The following is a 21,240-nucleotide window of genomic DNA, read 5'->3' on the forward strand; positions in this document are numbered from 1 at the left end:
TGCAAAAGAGTTGGGCATGACTTAGCGACTAAACAACAACAGATTTGAATGTATCTGGTTTATCTCCATCTCATCTGGGAAGAAAAGTCTGGCCAAGTTTTTTAAAGAACAAGATGACAAAGTTTAACCTGCTTACAAAAACATGTTCCTTTCCAGGATTTCAATACATCCTTTAATGACAAAGGTCTTTGGTGATGCATTAAAACAACATACTGCTGCTTCTGCTGCTGCTAAGTCGCTTCAGTCGTGTCCGACTCTGTGCGACCCCATGACGGCAGCCCATCAGGCTCCGCCATCCCTAGGATTCTCCAGGCAAGAACACTGGAGTGGGTTGCCATTTCCTTCTCCAATGCACGAAAGTGAAAAGGGAAAGTGAAGTCGCTCAGTCGTGTCTAACTCTTAGCGACCCCATGGACTGGAGCCCACCAGACTCTTCCGTCCATGGGATTTTCTAGGCAAGAGTACTGGAATGGGGTGCCATTGCCTTCTCCGAAACAACATACTAAGAGCAGTTAAATCTTCTTATGAAATAAAATGGCAGTTCTCCAAACAACTATTTCCAATTTTGCATTAATTTAAATTAAGTCCAAATCAACGAAATTAGTGAGCTAGATGATGACACAGTTTCTAGAATGAGATTTTATCAGACTCAGAAGAGAGACTTTCAAGATTTATTTCTGGTTGTTTAAAGCAGCTGTACTCTTTCTCCCAGAGAGATCTGACTGGACGTCCAAATCTATGCCACAGACAAACCGGGGCTGCTGTAGTCAGTGGGCCTGGAGGAGCTGGTCTCCGGGGCTCTGAAGGACACAGGTAAATAATCACTGATCTCATCCAGGGCTCAGCAAACCTTCTCTATAAAAGGACAGGCAGCAAATATTTTAGACTTTGTGTGAGTATGTATGCTCTCTGTCATATATCCCTTTGCTTTTACTTGTTATTCATTGTATTTTTTACAACTTTAAAAATGTAAAAACCATTTCTAGCTTCAGGCCAAAGGCCCACAGGTCCTGTTAACTTTGATTTAATTTTTAACAGCCTTATTGAGGTGTGATTGGTGTATAATAAACTGCATTTTTTGTTTGTTTGTTTTTTTAAACTCCTACCCATAGCCAGGTGTGTTTTTTAAAGCAATATAACAGTTTCTGGCAACATTGTAACAATGAACATTTTCTCTCCCAGATGCTTGGCTTCTGAGGCATCTTGTACAGATGTATTCAAAAAGCCTGCTCCTTCCACATGGTCATCTGTTCAAATGTTTGCCCCTCCTCCAAGGAAAAAAAGTGGCACATATCTAAAGTGTGCAATTTGTAAGTGCTGACATATGGATATAACTCGGACCCATCACCACCATCAAGACAGCAGACATGCCCACCTCTCTCACCCCTCTTCCGGGCAACCAGCCATCTGCCTTCCATCCCCATGTATCAGTTTGCGTTTTCTAGAGTTTTATATCGGAGAAGGCAATGGCACCCCACTCCAGTACTCTTGCCTGGAAAATCCCATGGACGGAGGAGCCTGGTGGGCTGCAGTCCATGGGGTCGCTAAGAGTCGGGCATGACTGAGAGATTCACTTTCATTTTTCACTTTCATGCATTGGAGAAGGAAATGGCAACCCACTCCAGTGTTCTTGCCTGGAGAATCCCAGGGACGGGGGAGCCTGGTGGGCTGCCGTCTATGGGGTCGCACAGAGTTGGACATGACTGAAGTGGCTTAGCAGCAGCAGCAGCAGCAGCAGCGTTTTATATTCAAAGACTCATATAGTATAGACTCTTTCTCATGTTTGATTCTCCCACTCAGTGTCATTATTTTAAGGTCTGCCATGTTGCTGTGTATATCAATAATTCAATCTTCTTCATTCATGTTGTGTAGTCGCTCAGTCACATGCGACTGTTTGCGACCCCAGGGACTGTAGCCCACCAGGCTCCTCTATCCATGGGATTTCCCAGGCAAGAATAGTGGAGTGGGTTGCCATTTCCTCCTCCAGGGGATCTTCCCAACCTAGGGATTGAACTCATATCTCACTGCATTGGCAGGCAGATTCTCTACCACTGAGCCACCAGGGGAGAAGAAAGGAAAAGGAAGCTGGAAGTGCTACTCAAAGAATCCCACAGATAGTCCAGCCTCTTCCCAGGCTCTCTCACTGCTAATTTCACCAGAGCTTTTGGAAAAAAAAAAAAAAATTTTTTTTTTTTGACTGTGCAGTGCAGCATGAGGGATCTTAGGCCCCTGACCAAGGATTGAACCCACATCCCCTACAGTGGAATCACAGAGTCTTAACCATTGGACCACCAGAGAAGTCCCTTGAAAACCTCTTGACACCTCTCGATGGTCTGAGGAACTTGCACAACTACCTCCATTCCTTTCCCCTTAAATCCCTCCTTCCGGTGTCCCTCAGGCCAGAGAGACTTGGAATCTTCCAAGTCATACATACCCTAAATTGCACAGATAAATCAATGTGAAAAGAAATCAAAAGGAGATTGATTCATTCATCCAGTAGGTACTGCGTGCCTATGGTGTGCCAGGCACTGTGCTGGGTAGAATAATATCAATAATGATTCCTGTCCCCAAACTGCTTCATTTCTTAGCAATCAAGAAGAGACTGACAGAAAAAGATAAGTATATGATCACAAAATGATTTACATAAAAAGTAGGGGAGAGGATGCTGTGTTCGAGATGGGGAGCGGTGACATTTGGTTGAGAGCACACACATGGGACACGATGGCCCTAGGAGGTGAGGGCTGGGGCAAGCCGGGGCAGGGAGCAGCCCTGCAGAGCCTGAATCCCCACGGAAACTGGATTTCACAGGACACAATGTGCTCCAAGTTTACGATGAAGACATTGCAGGGACTCGAGGCGAGGAGGAACACAGTCCAATTTATATTTTTAAAAAGATCACATGGGCCGCTGCTGTGTGGAGACCAGATTAGAAAGGCCAGGAAGTTAGAACAGAGAAGGGAAAGGCTGGGGCACATTTCTGTCGGTAGCTGTAGGGATCTATATCCTGGATGATGAATTACATGTTCAGAAACTGTTTTTGTTCTCCCTCATTTGCACATTCGTTTTGAATGGCTGTTATCACATACAGACGTTTAAAGATTATTACAGATTAAAGGCAATATCATCTCATTCTAATGCACTGCCAAGTTTTCCAGGAAATGCCTCAGAGACAGAACTTCAACTTTTAGTTGATTTATCAGAAACTTGAATATGGGGTAAACATTGAATGTGAGAAGCAACCGTGGTAGTGTTACATTTTTATTGAAAAATTGGCAGTTCTGTGGGATATCTGTTTGGAAATTTCATCATTTAATAATTTAAATGTAATAATAAAACTATATTACAAGAAAAAAAAAATCACCCTACTCCCTGCACCCTGGGTCCTGTGGGTACTGTTCAGTGTCATTTTAGGGGAAGCTTTAAAACCATAGTCTTTTATAAAGAACAGACTCATGGTTGTTAAGGGGGAGCAGGGGTTGGGGAAGGATGGAGTAGGAGGTTGGGGTTAGCAGATGCAAGCTGTTATGTACAGGATGGATAGACAAAAAGGTCCTACTGTAGAGCACAGGGAACTATATTCAATATCCTACCTAAAACATACTGGAAAAGAATATGAAAAAGAATGTGTATTTATATATATATACACACATACATATATATATAATTGAATCACTTTGTTGTACAGAAGAAACTAACACTTAACTATACTTAACAAAATCAACTACACTTAATAAAAATAATAATAAAAAGTGCACAGTCTTTGTCAGCGAGATAAAAAGGAACTTTCCAAATTCGGATGAGACTATCTGACTTTGGTTGCTGCCAGGCAGGCTAGGGCTGGGGCAAGTCAGGCCCCCGGTTCTGCAGCCAGAAGCAATTGAACGTGCTCAAATCAGGCATATTTACTTTGCAGAACTGGCTGTGAAGCTGTTGCTGACTGTGTGTGGTAAGCACCCAGGAGCAATGGTTTACCTGTTAATGTTTGCCCAGTGCACCAATATCACCCACGCTTCCTGGTTTCTGAATCCTGCTTGAAGCACGGACTCCCTCTGCTCAAGCTCCTGGTGCAAGTGGCAGCCAGGAGGCATGTTTCCTAGCGGGGGGCTGGAACATTGACCTGGCTCTGGATTGGTCCTGCCATGGGCCATGCCCCTCCATCTCCCTGAGCTGGTTTCTGTGCTAGAAAGCAAGCTGGCGAAGGAAGTGACCGCTGATACCTCAGATGGAGTCACCATGCACTCTCTAAATAATGGCTGTGAAAGGCCCAGTTCACATCAGTTCAGTTCAGTCACTCAGTCATGTCCAACTCTTTGCAACCCTGTGAATCCACAGCACGTCAGGCCTCCCTGTCCATCACCAGCTCCTGGAGTTCACCCAAACTCAAGTCCATCAAGCCGGTGATGCCATCCAGCCATCTCATCTTCTGTTGTTCCCTTCTCTTCTTGCCCCCAGTCCCTCCCGGCATCAGGGTCTTTTCCAATGAGTCAACTCTTCACATGAGGTGGCCAAAGTATTGGAGTTTCAGCTTCAGCATCAGTCCTTCCAATGAACACCCAGGACTGATCTCCTTTAGGATGGACTGGTTGGATCTCCTTGCAGTCCAAGGGACTCTCAAGAGTCTTCTCCAACACCACAGTTGAGAAGTGTAAACCCTGCACTAATACTAGGCCCTCTTTCAGTATAGCGTTGGGGCTTCCCTTGTGGCTCAGCTGGTAAAGAATTCGCCTGCAGTGAGGGAGACCTGAGTCTGACCCCTGGGTTGGGATGATCCCCCAAAGAAGGGAAAGGCTACCCACTCCAGTATTCTGGCCTGGAGAATTCCATGGACTGTATAGTCCATGGGGTCTCAAAGAGTTGGACACAACCGAGCGACTTTCAGTTTCACTTATTATCACGTTAGTTATTGAATAAGTGGTAGCCTTTGCTGACTGCCTACTATCAAGAGATGTCAGGCCCAGGGCTGGGGACTCCGTCTTTACAGTAACACAGATCTTAGTAAAGTCACACTTTGTTTTCCATGGATTGCTTATCCATCAGCCTTAATTACACAGAACATAACCAAGAATCCTCAAACAGCTAAAAAGATGTGATGAGATCCATGACAGGACTGTTGGCCAAATGTGTCCTTCAAGACAGACTCAGTTTACAAAGGACATGGTGTAGTTCAGAGGTCAACAAACTTTTCTATAAGGGGCCAGATAATAAACAGTTTAGGCTTTGATTGTCACACAGTGTCTATTGCAACTATACCACTCTGCCACTTTAGTGCAAAAGCAGCCATAGGCAATGGGCAGGTGTAGCTATGGCCTTTTTTTTAATAGTTGGTTTACAGTATCTTGTTAGTTTTTGTGTATAGCAAATGATTCAGTTACAACTCTATATTTTTTCTTTTTCATATTCTTTTCCATATGGGACTCACAATTTCTTTTTTTTTTTTTTTTTTAATTTCTTCCTCTTTTTTCTTCGCACATCACCAGGAATGTGGGATCCTAGCTTCCTGAGCAGAGATCAAACCTGTGTCCCCTGTGCTGGAAGGGCAGAGCCCCAACCAGAACGAGCTATGCTCTAGTAAAATTTCATTTACAAAAACAGATTTGGCTCCAGGGCCAGAGTTTGCCAACAGAGTTTAAAAACTGGAATCTGAATATCTGAGAGCAGGTTTGTAAACGCAGTTCCTTAAAAGTCCTACCCTGAAGACCAGCTCCTCCACGACCTCACATTGCCATCAGTTCTCATTATGTTTCCGATCTGACCCCAATAATTATGTTAATAATAGCAAACATTTAGACTTACACTGTGCCAGGCCCTTTTCTAAGCACTTTACATACATTACCCACATTTAATCACTGAAGAAACCCTATTGTCGTCATTCCCATGAAAAAGGATGCCAAGTCAAGTTAAGCAACTTACCTTGGGGTGTAGAGGCAGGATTTAAACCCTGCCGTCTGGCTCCACATCAGTGTTCTTGACCACTATGCCCTACTGCCTGGCAGGTACCAACTGTACACATCAGGATGACAGATGACTAGGCAGGTACTGAGCTTTCTACCTCCTCGGAGAGTCCACTGTTGACCATGGGCTCGCCCCACTTGAAGGGGTCAGGCACCAGAGACTGTCAGGAGCAACACTTTGTCATTGTGCTTACTGGGAAGTAAGGCTGGGGGCTAGTGGAACGAGTAACTAGCATGGGTAAAAAGTAACATGAGAGCTGGCAGCCTGACAGGAGGAGCAAGAAGGCCAAAGTAAAGAGGAAAAGGAATTATTTATTCACGGATTGGCCAACTACTCAGGGCCAAGCACTCTGCACAACCCCAAACACCCAAGGCCTTGTGCTTTGATCAGCCTCTCACCCAGGGGCTTGTGTGAAATGCAGGATCTCGGCCCTGCCCCAGAAGGTCTGAATCAGAGTGAGCATCTTCTACAAGGTCTCATGTGGTTCCCTTGCACTCAAGGCTGAGAAGCCCTGCCCTACACGGCAGTTGTTACTGCTCGCATTTCCCGGGTCACGCATCTAAGGCTCGAAGAGGTTAATTACTTCCCACACTGGTGGGCTGCAGGCTTATGTCTGAACTCCAGCTTGTTGTTTAGGGGCTATGCCTGTTTCTTGGAGGGGCTCAAAGCAAGTTCAAGACATTTACTTCAGCAGAAAATGTGTATCAAGAAGTAATACAAATATCATGGTATGTAACATGTTGACCTACCATCAATAGAAAAATTGATGTGGATCAATAGATGCAATTGTGCTCAGGATGAATTGTTAAGAAACATGAAAATGAAAAATTCAGTTAAGCAAGTTTCAATGACTTAATTTCTACAATTTTCAAAATCTCTTACTTTTAAGGAACTACCTTAGTTTTTACTCCCTGATGACTTAAGGTAATAGGAAGCTGAAGGACTCTGAATTCAGACACACAGGACAGATGTCCCTCTTTCTAGGCACAAGTATTAGCTGATGACAATGACCAGACTGCCCCATAGATAGATGAGGACAATCTAAAATTGTGGGTTCTTCGGCTAAGAAACAGGTTTGTACTTGGGATCAGGCTTTTGCAATCTCATGTGATGCTAAGGGTCTTGAGTAATGATGCTTTCTAAGTAGGCGTCTTTGGGATTCTGGACTCAAGACAGCAAGGTCCTCTCTCTCCCAGTCGCCTCTCCACTATGTATTATAACATCAGGAGAGGACCAAAGGGTAACTCCACCATGAATTAGGGAAGAGCTGAAGAGTTAGTCCACTCCTCCTTTGCCTGCATTTTTAACAATAAGGCACAGAAACAACCCAGAATACTACAAGGGAACACAATGAGATAGAGATGTATGATCCAGAAAAAGAAAGCTTCCAGGACTTCCTTGGTGGTCCAGTAGGTAAGAATCTGCCTGCCAATGCTGGGGACACAGGTTCGATCCCTGGCCAAGGAAGATTCCACTTGCTGAGGGGCAATTAAGCCCATGTTCCACAACTACTGAGCCTGCACTCTAAAGTCCGAGAGCCGCCAACTACCGATTCATTGCACCTACAGCCTGTGCTCTGCAATAAGACAAGCCACTACAGTGAGAAATCCGTGCACCACAACTAGAGAGCAGCCCCTGTTGGCCACAACCAGAGAAATGCCCACATACAGCTGCAAAGACCCAGCACAACCAATAAATAAATAAATAAAATTTAAAACTGCACACGCTCAAGCACACACACACGCAAAGAAAGCTTCCAGGAGCTCTAGCAGCTACTTTCTCTTTCTTTGTCTCCAGGCTGCATGGGTGGTTTCTGCCTGTCTGCCTTCCTACCTGCCCCCACCACCCCCACCCTTCACCCCCGACCCCTGCCAAGGCACCCCACAGCTCTCAGAGTGGGACCTCTCTCCCACTGTGGTTCTGCCCCCGTCATCCTCTCGACAGCACCCTCTCCCTTTCTAAACTGGTCCTGCTTCCTCCTCGCTGGCCTCCTGGAAGGCTTCTGCCTTGGCCTCATCACAACACTGGACACATTCTTTCAGTTTCTGTCCCCATGGCTCACTGCCCCTCTAATTTCCAACGTCAAGTGAAGAATCCCATCGATCCAGTGTGGCTTTCTGAGCCAGAGTCAGGGCAGCCAACTACTGAAGAGCCTTGGGGCTGCCTCAGGCCAGAGGACAACTCCCCGGGCCAATCATCCCAGGGTGGAGGGCTGATGGGGCAGCATTCCCTAATCACATGCCACGGAAGGTGGGGAGTATGTGGAGTAGGAGTAATAGCCTCGCAGCTATCTTCAGAGTTTCAGTGAGTCTAGAATCTCAGGGTGAGCGAGGACCTCCTGAGTCATCGGGTCCAAACCAGTGCCTGCCCACAAGCACTCACTGCAGTCCCCAACCCCCCAGGATTGACGGCGTCACTTCCCTTCTCAGCAATGCTGGGTGGGAGGAGAGAAAGGGACAAGGGATGGGAAAACAATTCACTGACCTTCCTGCTGAAGTCAGTGTTGAACACGCCTCTGGAAACATGACTGTAAGAACACTGCACTTAAAGGGTGTGTCTGATTTCTATGAACATCCACTAGGCACTACAGGATGGGGAAGATTTGAAAGAGGAAGCTAAGTTCTCATATACTGTGCCGTGTTCAAAAGCCTGAGAGGATGTCCTGAACTTATGTGAAAACTTTAGGGTATTTTTCATCTTTTGGGGCCTTTCGCCTCAAAGAATGTTGGGTAGTTATAATGCATTAAAAGGGAAACAATGTCCCAGATTTTTGGCACTCAAATTCTAAAGTAGACACACTGCTACTCCATCTTTTGTAACACTTCCAGCACATGGGAGGTCAGGTAACCTGTGGAGTTTTGGAGGAATTTCCAAATCACACCCCAAATCTCTTGGCCAACATGGTTAGTGGTTTAGGATTCTGATTGGCATCACGGAAATCATCCTTTTAGTGGCAGTATTACTTTGTCCAAGGTGGCTGAAAAGCTTTCAGAACCAATTGACTGTTTTGTTTTTCTAGGGCTAGATGGCTCAGTCATGTTTGACTCTTTGCAACCCCATGGATTGTAGCTCGCCAGGCTCCTCTGTCCATGGGATTCTCTGGACAAGAATACTGGATACTGGAGTGGGCTGCCATGCCTTTCTCCAGGGGATCTTCCCACCCAGAGATTGAACCCGTGTCTCCTGAGTCTCCTGCATTGGCAGTTGTATTTTTTTTTTTTTTTTAACCACTGAGTCACATGGGGTCGCTAAGAGTCAGACACGACTGAGCGATTTCACTTTGACTTTTCACTTTCATGCATTGGAGAAGGAAATGGCAACCCACTCCAATATTCTTGCCTTGAGAGTCCCAGGGATGGGGGAGCCTGGTGGACTGCCGTCTATGGGGTCGCACAGAGTTGGACACGACTGAAGCGACTTAGCAGCAGCAGCAGCAGCTGGGAAAACCCTTGTGAAACTGAAAAAGCTGCCAGAAGCACCTAGGAGGAAGCTGCACTTGGGTCCAAAACCAATGTAGTTTCAAGTTCACGTGGACATACAAACTACCTTTTTTTTGAGCAGGTACAGGAGGGAGAAGGGAGTTACTATTTTTTTTTTTTTTTAAGAGTTTAAGTCTTACTAAAACCAGCTTTGAAAGTCTTAAAACTAATACTACGATCCACTTATTTTACAATGAAGCAGAGAATGACAATATCCAATGTGCACTTTTAAACCCAAGTTCACCTGAATGGCAGCTGAAAAATGCTCGATTCATAAGGGGCTGATTTTGACACAAAGGAAACAAAGCTGTATACATTCAGGGGAACATCTTAAGTAACCATTTATAATCTCAGCTGATTTTATTTTACTCCTGAGGAGCTGAAAAATGCTCCATTCACAAAGGGCTGATTTTAACACAAAGGAAACAAAGATGTATACATTCAGGGGAACATCTTAAGTAACCATTTATAATCTCAGCTGATTTTATTTTACTTGAGAGGAGAACACATGGAATAATATATTAGAAAATAAATCTTGTTAACCAGCCCTAGTTTCTCAACCTCGGCACTATTGACATTTTGTGACAGGTATTTCTTTGCTGTGGGGCTGTTCTGTGCACTCTTGGGTGGTTCAGCAGCATCCCTGACCTCTACCCAGTAGACGCCAGGGGTCCCTACCCTCTGTCAAGACAACCAAAATTGTCCCTAGACATTGCCCGATGTCCCCACCGGAGAACCACTATACTAAACCAAAGCAGGATTCTAGCTGTTTACAGCAAAGGCAGTTATCTGGAAATAAATTAGCTTCCCTGGAAATAGGCTGACGTGTTGTCCCTTCCACATAGTTAGCACTTAGAACTGAAGAGGGGGTGGTAGTACTTTCCCTTTTCTGAACACGAGGTCAGATAACCAAGAGCAAGGGAATCTTCTTTGTGTACATCACGTGTGCTCCCTCAGCGGTCAGACTTCCAGCTTCCTGAGTAAGGGAGACGTGGGACCAGGAGACCACAGTCCCTGATCATTCCAGAAAGCGAATAACTTTTATGTTTAGGAAGACACATATTTTCCAAGTCCTGGAGACTGTTCTGTCTTGTACAAACATATCTTCCAAAAAAACTCGCAACATCTACATGCTAAGAAAGACTTTCCTTTGCATGCCATGTGGACAGGTCACACCCCCAATCCATTTCTTTTTTTTATCGTATCTTTTTCAGACGGGGCCTGGAAATCACCCAGGAGAACCAAGGGGCCCCCAAGGGCCCAACAATCCAACGTTCTTGGAAAACTTGGCTCAGCCTGTGGCCAAGAATGCTGCTTCAACCAAGATGTCCTCAAGTAAACTGTCTGCCATCAGCCCAGGCAGGCATCTCCCTTCCCTGGTTAGTTGAGTACTGACCACACTAGTGACCAAAGCCAAGAGGATGTGAGGGCCAACGCCCTCCCCAGGCAAAGGAGGCTGCCTCCCCTTATGAACCATTTCACAGAAGGCACAGGAAATGAGTCACTTGGCAAAGGGTCTCCCTGTGCAATGCCTTGCTCCAGAAATGCATGCAGCTTCTGAGTGGCCCGGGCTTCCAGGAGCAAGCCTAGGATGGGAGAGGAGCCGACACATGTCACTTTCAACATGCAAAGGATGAGGGGCCCTGTGGGGCAGCCACCATACAGATGAGCAGGTACAGCTTTGATCAGACACCCAAATACCCATCGGCCCAAATCCCTGCATGCTCTTGTTTATTTCTAAGCAGACCCTGTTAAGCTGTGGGCACTTGGCTTGATTATTCCCTGGATCAAAGCTGAATTAAATTACACGGCAAGTTTCTTTTGAGAGCGAGAGGCATGCACACAGGCCGACTCACTTTCCAGAAGCTGTCCACTTTGCCGTACACGAGTGACTGGTTCTGCCTCTTGATTTCGTTGATGTGGTGGATGTCGCTGGAGTTCAAGTGCTGCTCGACCACAAAGCCCAGGAAGCTGTTGTCTGGAGTGTGAGCTGGTGTGGAGAGGACGGGACATGGCAGTTAAAATTCAATCAGCAGGAACAAACACCAACCATTACCAATTTCACTCAAGCTGTCGCAAGCATAATTAAATGTTTTCATGTTACCTCGTTCTTTCTTACCTGGGAGGGGGTTCAAGGGAGTGGCCTGCTCCCAACCAGCCCCAACTCCACCTTCACATAGAACTAATTCTCTCCAGGATGGATTAACCCAAGCCCAACCCTGCTTTTCTCAGTGGAAAGTCCATCTATTTAAAAACCATTCAGCTGCGAACTCCCCTCCATCCTGTCTCCTCAGCACAAAGACACTGGTTCCCGACAGAAATGCCCTCATCCAGGTTATACTAACTAGTGGCTGGAAACCTGGAGGGAGCGGGGCTGAGTCCACGATCCCAAACAAGGTCAGCAGACCCTGCACACTCTCCTCCAACTCCAGCCGTACTCACCGTCCAGTGAACCAGGCAACATCACCCACACTCTGCACCGCCTCTAAGAATCATTCACTAATGAAAGATGTAATTCTGAATGGATGAATGGAACGAAGACAGAATAAAAGGTGAAGCTCACCAGGCTGTGAACCACTTCTGAAAAGCCAACCAACCTAAGAAAGCATGTCTAGTCTCCAAGATAGACAACTCTGGAAGAGAAAAGGCATGTTCCTCTGGATCATTCATCATTTGAATTCTACAACTTCTCTATTTTTTTTCATTTATTTATTCTTTTCTTTTTTGGGCCACACCACGTGTGGGATAATCTTAGTTCCCCAACCAGGTATCAAACCCTGCATTGGAAGTGCAGAGTCTTAACCACTGGACTGCTAAAGAAGTCCCTAAAACTTCTCTGTTTTAACACCTGACAAAGAGAGAAAGCAAGCCCATACCCTTCGCAAACATTTCTCTCTCGTGTCCATAATTTTAAAAAGGAATTTCACCAGAAGGCAACCATCAGAAAACAGTCTCTCTCGAGGAAACAGAGACCCTTCTCTCTTCTCCAAACCTCTGGCAACAGAACCCTGCAGAAGATGACAACCCAGCAGAGGCCCCACCACAGGAAAAGCAACTGCTTGGCTTGACTTTGACCTGAACAGAACTAAAAATAACTTAAATGGAGAGAGACTGAATATTTAATAAAATCTACACAGCGACACTCCCACCCTATTCGGTCATAGGTGGGTGGCTGACAACCCACAACCGGAGGCAGAAGTTGCTTCCCGTGTCTTGCTTTGGTTTTCTCAGGAGTTTCCCAGGCAGGAAGAGGGCACAGAAGCCCTTTAAGATGCTCCAGGGACCTGAAGGCCCAGGTCCGCCTCAGGCACCCGCAAGAAGATGAACGAGGGAGCTGGGCAGAGAGCCCTGAGCCGTGGACGTGAAGAAGCTGCATAAATACTTGTGATCACCAGCCTGTCTCCTAGGCTGCTGCTTAATGGGGGTGACAGAACGAGGAGATAATAGGGTTGTGACTGGGGAGTTGTGTGCGGTCTGGCCAATCTGTTATTTCATTTCTGCGTTTTTGAACAAGTGCCCAGAGGCAATGGCAATGGCTGCAGTTGGCTGGAAAGTAAATTACTGAATAAATTCTACTGCCAACAAGAGGCAATGGTCGCTTTTTTATTTCTCCCCCTTTTGGAAGAGCTGGAGGAGGGGGTTTGAAGGGGTTTAGGGGAGGGGCAGAGAGCCTGTGTGCATTTGAAATGTTGATAAGGCAGTTTAAAAAAAAAATCTCTTTCTAAAACTTTTGATCCATTGTAGAAATTCTGAAATAGAATCTGATGCTTTAAACTTTGAAATTGTGGTTTTGTCTTCAGAAAATGTATGTGGTGACTAAGCTCCATGCTTTAGATATTTGTTTCTGCAGTTCCGTTATCTAATCTCTAGGTGGGCCTGTTTTAAAAAATGAAATAATCTAGCATCTAAAACACTTAACAGGTTAGAAAAATAGATCAGGTACTAAGGTGCTTCAAAAAGAAAATGATCATGAAGACCCAAGAAGAAAAAAAAAATTGTCTCTTTATATTTCTGTGTCAAAGATTCCCCACAGCTTGAACAATAAGAGGGAGGGGAAGTAAACAATCTACTCAAAAAAACTTGTGGGGAATGGTGGGCTTTTACTATTTTATGACTGGCCATTTGGTATTAAACTAACTTGGACACTGTATGAAGAAAGAATTACACACACAAGCTCTCCTCTGAAGTTTAGATCCACACACCTTACTTCAACTCTTCTCTTGTCCCCAGGTATACACTTGGGGACTGACAACCTGCAGGAGCCATTTAAGCAGCTCAGGTGAGACTTAAGGAGAAATACGGTAGCACTTACAAACACACTGCCACACTTCACGAGCGCCAGGCAGATCAGCCATGTCTCTTTCCAGGCCACAGTGGACCTGTCCCGGGACATTGAGAGTCTGCAACATGAGCAGATGCTCGCCTGAGATTTGCCCAGCAGGGGACTTGGAAGTAACCACAGAGCAGGTATGCCTGGCCTCCAAGGAGCTGGGTGTCTGCCTGGTGACAAGCCCTTCAAGAGCCTCCATCTGACACAAGCCTCCTTCCTGAAGCTGAGTATAGTAAACCACAAGCCACAAGTGCAGGCTGAAGGATCTGCAAGGACCTTTCTGTGGAGACCTACCCTCAGGCCAAGCTTTGTTTTTTGCTTTGCTTTCAGAAGGGAACACAAACTTCAGCTGTGTTGGGAGGGGTTCAAAGGGAGGGTATTAACATTTCAAGGTAAATCAAAGAAATCCCATCATAAATGAGACACAGGAAATCCTGTACTTTTGGAAATCACTCCATCCTAGGAGGTAAACAAATAAGATTAAAAAAAAAAAATAGCTGACAATCTGAGCACTTTATAGTGATCATTTCATTATATCTTCACAAAAACCTTATAACATATTTGTACAGATGAGAAAACAGAGAAAGTCACTTAAACTATCCAAGTGGACATGCCAGGAAGTGGCAACATTGGGATTCAGAGTCAGACCAGCTGTTCCCAGAATCCAGCCTTCTTAAAGCACTTTAATACACAGCTTCAGATGCCAAGTATCTTATTTTCTGGACTCTGTGAACCGTAATGGTAAACACGCTTTATAAGAAAATAATCTTATAAGGCAGACCAGGATATACATGAAGGAACAATCAAGTATAAATATATATATGGAGTCTTCAGAATTGATGCTTTCTAATTGTGCTGGAGAAGACTCTTGACAGTCCCTTGGACAGCAAGGAGATCCAACCAGTCCATCCTAAAGGAAATCAGTCCTGAATATTCATTGGAAGGACTGATGCTGAAGCTGAAACTCCAGTACTTTGGCTACCTGATGCAAAGAGCTGACTCCCTAGAAAAGACCCTGACGCTGGGAAAGATTGAGGGCAGGAGGAGAAGGGAGTGACAGAGGATGAGACGGTTGGATGGCATCACTGACTCCATGGACATGAGTTTGAGCAAATTCTGGGAGAAAGCAAAGGACAGGGAAGCCTGGTGTGCTGCAGTCTATGGGGTTATAAAGAGTCAGACATGATGCAGCAACTGAACAACAACAATATGGAGTCTTTCCTCAGTTTCTTGAGCAACTTATGTTATATGTATATGGAACCGAGCTGATTTTTTCTATGCAGCAACTGGAAGGGACATTGTTTCTGAGCTGACTCCCGCAACGATTTTTTTAAAGATTTACTGTTAGTTTGAACAGTGAAAGTGTCAGTCGCTCAGTGGTATCCAACTCTTTGTGACCCCATGGACTGTAGCCCACAAGGTTCCTCTGTCCATGGGATTCTCCAGGCAAGAATACTGGAGTGGGTTGCCATTCCCTTCTCCAGGGGATCTTCCTGACTTGACACACATTTTAGAGGACTCTTTCTGCGAACCAATTTTATGTGCTAGGTATTGAGGAATTAAAACATAAAGATGAGTTTCTGCCTTCATGAAGCTTACCAACTACTTAATAAAAGAGGGATAGATACACCATATTCACCAGGCAGTTATAATGGCCTCTTTGGAAATGTAATTCACAATTTTTATCAGGTCAAACTAAGCCTTCTTTCAATGGCATAAATTCTCCCAGGTCTGATTTTTCAAACAGTCAGTTCTAAACATCTCTAAGAAGTACAAAATTCATTCTAACAGATGTCTGCCAGCCTCCAACTGCAGCTGGCCCTGCAGCTTTGGGGACCCCCATGCCACCTGGTCACCAAGGGCAGAAATTGCAGGGCCAGCTGGCCTCCCTCTGCAGCCCCACAGCCAGTCAGTCACCAAGTCCAGGGGATGTCAGCTTCTGAAAACCCATCATCTCCTTCTCTCCTCTTCACCTACCTAGTTATGACCTCATCAAGTCCTGTCAAAACTTCGATACGTTTTTCTTTTCTTTAAATAGAAACATAGTCTCAGTGTATGACTTTTCTCAGACACGAGAGAATGATAGAAGGAAAGAAAGATGTCACCCATCAATTTTACCACCTAGAAATAACTACTATTAGGCTCCTTTTTTTCTAGACTCATGGAGCCTTTTTAATCCTCAAACCAAAATTGGATCTTACTGCACCTACTCTTTTGTGAATTTCTCTTCTCACTTACACAATGTGCCATAGGCATCTTTCTAGGGGTAATAACCACAGCCCATCACAGCTTGTTAAAGCGGCACAGTGCTTCAGCCCCTGGACTCTCCCCATTAGATGGAATGCCCCTAGTTCTGGTCTGCCAGCATCGCTATGTGGAACTAACTGCCCTTCCCAACCAGCCATGCAATTCTGTTCCATTCAGATGGCCTGAACTGGTGCCAGTCCTGATCCCTTGTCTCCCCAGCTCCTCATGCCTCCAAGGATGGGCACTGGACCAAGAGAACTCTACCTGACCATGGCTCAGTTGAAAGACGGGTTTATAACTCAAGTTCCATCTGTCATGGTTGCTCCATGATGAGTGGCAGCTACTTTTGGGGTCAAGATCTTTCTGCTACAGTCACTGAGCTGGCAGGGCAGACATCCTGAGCTGTAAATGCCTTCTCTGTGTCTGTGAGAGGACAGCCTGCCTGAGAATAACGCCAAGACAGAGAAATGCTAAGGCGAAATAGGTAGAGACTGAAGAGATCCTCCAAGCCTGAATCCAGCTCTGCCTAAAGCCAGTTTCCTCCCATCAGGAAGCTTCTACAAGTCTCTTATCCTTATCCATCAGAGGGCAGACAGAGCAAAAACCACAATCAGAGAAAACTAATCAAACTGATCACGTGGATCACAGCCTTGTCTAAATCAATGAAACTATGAGTCATGCCATGTAGGGCCACCCAAGTGGGATGAATCATGGTGGAGAGTTCTGACAAAATGTGGTCCACTCAAGAAAGGAATGGGAAACCACTTCAGTTTTCTTGCCTTGAGAACCCCATGAACAGTATGAAAAGGCAAAAAGATATGACACCAAAAGATGAACTCCCCAGGTCGGCAGGTGCCCAATATGCTACTGAAGAAGAGGCTGAGCCAAAGCAAAAACAACGCCCAGCTGTGGATGTGACTGATGATAGAAGTAAAGTCCAATGCTGTAAAGAACAATATTGCATAGGAACTTGGAATGTTAGGTCCATGAATCAAGGCAAATTGGAAGTGGTCAAACAAATGATGGCAAGAGTGAACATCGACATTTTAGTATTCAGTGAACTAAAATGGATCAGAATGGGCAAATTTAATTCAGAGTATCATTGCCTTTACTACTGTGGGCAAGAATCCCTTAGAAGAAATGGAGTAGCCATCATAGTCAACAAAAGAGTCTGAAATGCAGTACTTGGGTGCAGTCTCAAAAACGACAGAATGATCTCTGTTCGTCTCCATGGCAAACCTTTCAATATCACAGTCATCCAAGTTTATGCTCCAACCACTAATGCCAAAGAAGCTGAAGTTGCATGGTTCTATGAAGACCTACAAGACCTTCTAGAACTAACACTAAAAAAACACACAAAAAAATCCTTTTCATTATAGGGGACTGGAATGCAAAAGTAGGAAGTCAATAGATACCTGGAGTAATAGGCAAGCTTGGCCTTGGGAGTACTAAAGGAAGCAGGGCAAAGGCTAACAGAGTTTTGCCAGGAGAATTAACTGGCCATAATAACACCCTCTTCCAACAACACAAGAGACAACTCTACACATGGACATCACCAGATGGTCAATACCAAAATCAGATTGATTATAGTTTTGCAACTGAAGATGGAGAAGCTCTATACAGTCAGCAAAAACAAGACTGGGAGCTGACTGTGATTCAGATCATGAACTCCTTACTGGCAAATTCAGACTTAAATTGAAGAAAGTAGGGAAAACCACTAGGCAATTCAGGTATGACCTAAATCAAATCCCTTACAATTATACAGTGGAAGGGACAAACAGATTCGAGAGATTAGATCTGATAGACAGAGTGCCTGAAGAACTATGGACAGAGGTTTGTAACACTGTATTGGAGGCAGTGATTCTAACTACCCCCAAGAAAAAGAAATGCAAAAAGGCAAAGTGGTTGTCTGAGGAGGACTTACAAACAGCTGAGAAAAGAAGACAAGAGAAAGGCAAAGGAGAAAAGCAAAGATATATCCATCTGAATGCAGAGTTCCAAAGAAGAGCAAGGAGAAATAAGCAAGCCTTCCTCAGTGATCAATGCAAAGAAATAGAGGAAAACAACAGAATGGAAAAGTCTAGAGATCCCTTTAAGGAAATCAGAGACACCAAGGGAACATTTCATGTAAAGACAGGCACAATACAGGACAGAAATGGTATGGACCTAACTGAAGCAGAAGATATTAAGAAGAGGTGGCAAGAATACACAGAAGAACTGTACAGAAAGATCTTCACGACCGAGATAACCAAGATGGAGTGATTACTCCTCTAGAGCCAGACATCCTGGAGTGCAAACCCAAGTGGGCCTTAGGAAGAATATGAACAAAGCTAGTGAAGGTGATGGAATTCCAGCTAAGCTATTTCAAATGCTAAAAGATAATGCTGTGAAAATGCTGCACTCAATATGCTAGCCAATTTGGAAAACTCAGCAGTGGCACAGGACTGGAAAAGGTCAGTTTTCATTCTAATCCCAAAGAAAGGCAATGCCAAAGAATGTTCAAACTACTGCAAACTGCACTCATTTTACAAGCTAGCAAAGTAATGCTGAAAATAGTCCAAGCTAGGCTTCAACAGTATGTGAGCCGAGAACTTCCAGATGTTCAAGCTGAAATTAGAAAAGGCAGAGGAACCAAAGATCACATTGCCAACATCCGTTGGATCACAGAAAAGGCAAGAGAATTTCAGAAAAACATCTACTTCTGCTTCATGGATTATGCTAAAGCTTTTGACTGTGTGGATCACAACAAACTGTGGAAAATTCTTAATGAAATAGGAATACCAGACCACCTTACCTGCCTCAAGAAAAATCTGTATGCAGGTCAAGAAGCAACAGTTAGAACCAGACATGGGACAATGGACTGGCACCAAATTAGGAAAGGAGTACGTCAAGGCTGTATATTGTCATCCTGTTTATTTAACTTATGTGCAGAGTACATCATGAGAAATGCCAGGCTACATGAAGTACAAGTTGGAATGAAGACTGCCAGGAGAAATATCAATAATCTCAGATATACATACAATACCACCCTTAGACAGAGAGCAAAGAGGAACTAAAGAACTTCTTGATGAAAGTGAAAGAAGACAGAGAAAAAGCTCACTTAAAACTCAACATTGAAAAAACAAAGATCATGGCATTCGGTCCCATCACTTCATGGCAAATAGATGGGGAAACAATGAAAACAGTGACAGACTTAATTTTCTTGGGCTCAAAAATCACTGCAGATGTGATTGCAGCCATGAAATTAAAAGATGCTTGCTCCTTGGAAGAAAAGCTATGACCAACCTAGACAGCATATTAAAAAGCAGAGACATTACTTTGCCAACAAACGTCCATATAGTCAGAGCTGTGGTTTCTCCAGTAGTCATGTAAGGATGTGAGAGTTGGATCATAAAGAAAGCTGAGCACCAAAGAATTGATGCTTTTGAACTGTGGTGTTGGAGAAGAATCTTGAGAGTTCCTTGGACTGCAAGGAGATCAAACCAGTCAATCCTAAAGGAAATCAATCCTGAATATTCATTGGAAGCACTGATGCTGACGCCCTAATACTCTGGCCACCTGATGCGAAGAACTGACTCATTAGGAAAGACCCTGATGCTGGGAAAGATTGAAAGCAGGAAGAGAAGGGGACGACAGAGCATGAGATGGTTGGGTGGCGTCACCGAATCGATGGACATGAGTTTGAGCAAGCTCTGGGAGTTGGTGATGGACAGGGAAGCCTGGTGTGCTGCAGTCCATAAGGTCGCAAAGAATCAGACACGCCTGAGTGACTATAACTGACTGAACTGAAAGCCAGTTTCAATTCTCAGCATCACAATTGCCAGTGACAAGCACCAACAAACCCTTGAGAAATTCTACGACACCCTACCACACTTAGGATTTTTTCCAATTTTTGACTGTCTCGATCAACAAATATTGAACATCACTGCACCCTGGTAATTTCTGCAGTGGATTTCCAAGTAGTCTCCATATCTCCAGCCTTGGCCCCTTCATTTCTTTCTCACTGTCCCCTAACTCCAGTTCATGTTCTCTGTTGCCTGACAAGGTATTCTTTGAAACAAGTATGTGACTATGATAGTTTTCTGCTGAAAAGCTTCGCTTCCTTCAGGGGGAAGCAGGGCCCAGCATTTGTATCATTTCAGGTCACCCTTCTGTAGGCCCCTCTGCTCCATGATGACCTACTTGGGGCTTTTAATGCCATGTTTCCCCATCTTATTTCCTGCTGGCATGTGTCTGGCACGTCTATCACTTCTGCTTCCCTTTAAGTCTCAGCTCTCATCACCTCTCAGGTGAAGCGTTTCCTGACTCTCTAAGACTGAGGTAAGTAACTTTCTTCTTAGATCAGGAAGAGTTAGAGTTCTTGTCACACATCACTATTTCTTCTTATGGCTATATACTCCTTGAGGACTGAGTCATATTTTGTGTGTCTCTGACTCTTGGGGGCTCAGAGCATAGTAGGCATTGAGAAAATATTTTTTGTTTGCACGAATGATTAAGCTTGTTGATTAATGATGAATGTTTAATTACCTGGTGTGACTGACTTCATAGGCAGAGCTCCATTATTAGGCAGCAGAGGCCATGCTGCCTGAACCATTTCCAGCAGCACATTCTTTGTACACAAGCTCCCAAACCAAAGCCCATTCTTCTCAAGATTCATCATTATTGAAGGTAGCTCACCACCCTATCCTAGAACCTCGCTCAGGCCTGGTATAGTACAGGTGTTCAATGAATATTTATTAAATAGATAAATGAGCATATCTTTTTTTAAAATCTAGGTCACAAAGTGTTGGGAAGAAGGGAAACAAATCAGTCATTTGGGCTTTTAAAATTCTAACATCACAAGTTTCGAAATATCCTCATTCATTCAACATTCAGCACATTTACTGAGCACTTACTATGGACCAGGCAACAGCTTAGGAGTTAAAGATGGACCAGTGAACAGCATAAGCATGGATGAAACTCCCCTCATTGAGGAGAAAGAAAGTAAATAAGTAAACAGAGTAATTCAGTGAAATACATAAAAATAAACACAACTCATTTGGTGACCAGTATTGAACTCTAGTTATATGTCATGCTGCAATATCTAAAGGTTAAGTATTCTTTTATGCAAAAAAGAAAAAGTTGGATTGATGGATGGGGAGAAGATAAACATATGGATGCACAGGTCATGGAACAAATACGGCAAACTGTTACCTGCAGAGTCCAGGCTGTGGGATTCCATTGTACATTTCT

The 21,240-nt window shown here is 44.4% G+C and overlaps 1 protein-coding gene across 50 annotated transcripts in view; it reads right to left on the bottom strand.

Annotated features, from left to right (window-relative positions):
* Positions 1 to 21,240, bottom strand: part of MGAT5 (alpha-1,6-mannosylglycoprotein 6-beta-N-acetylglucosaminyltransferase) — a 398,003-nt gene that overhangs the window by 103,080 nt on the left and 273,683 nt on the right. For all 50 annotated transcript variants that reach the window (XM_055572802.1, XM_055572785.1, XM_055572804.1 and 47 more), the window contains one exon: positions 11,288 to 11,421. In XM_055572802.1, coding sequence (XP_055428777.1) covers positions 11,288 to 11,421 — 134 coding nt within the window. The remainder of the gene's footprint in view (positions 1 to 11,287; positions 11,422 to 21,240) is intronic.

The sequence above is a fragment of the Bubalus kerabau genome, chromosome 3 (genome assembly GCF_029407905.1).
Source record: "Bubalus kerabau isolate K-KA32 ecotype Philippines breed swamp buffalo chromosome 3, PCC_UOA_SB_1v2, whole genome shotgun sequence".
NCBI classification, from domain to species: domain Eukaryota; kingdom Metazoa; phylum Chordata; class Mammalia; order Artiodactyla; family Bovidae; genus Bubalus; species Bubalus kerabau.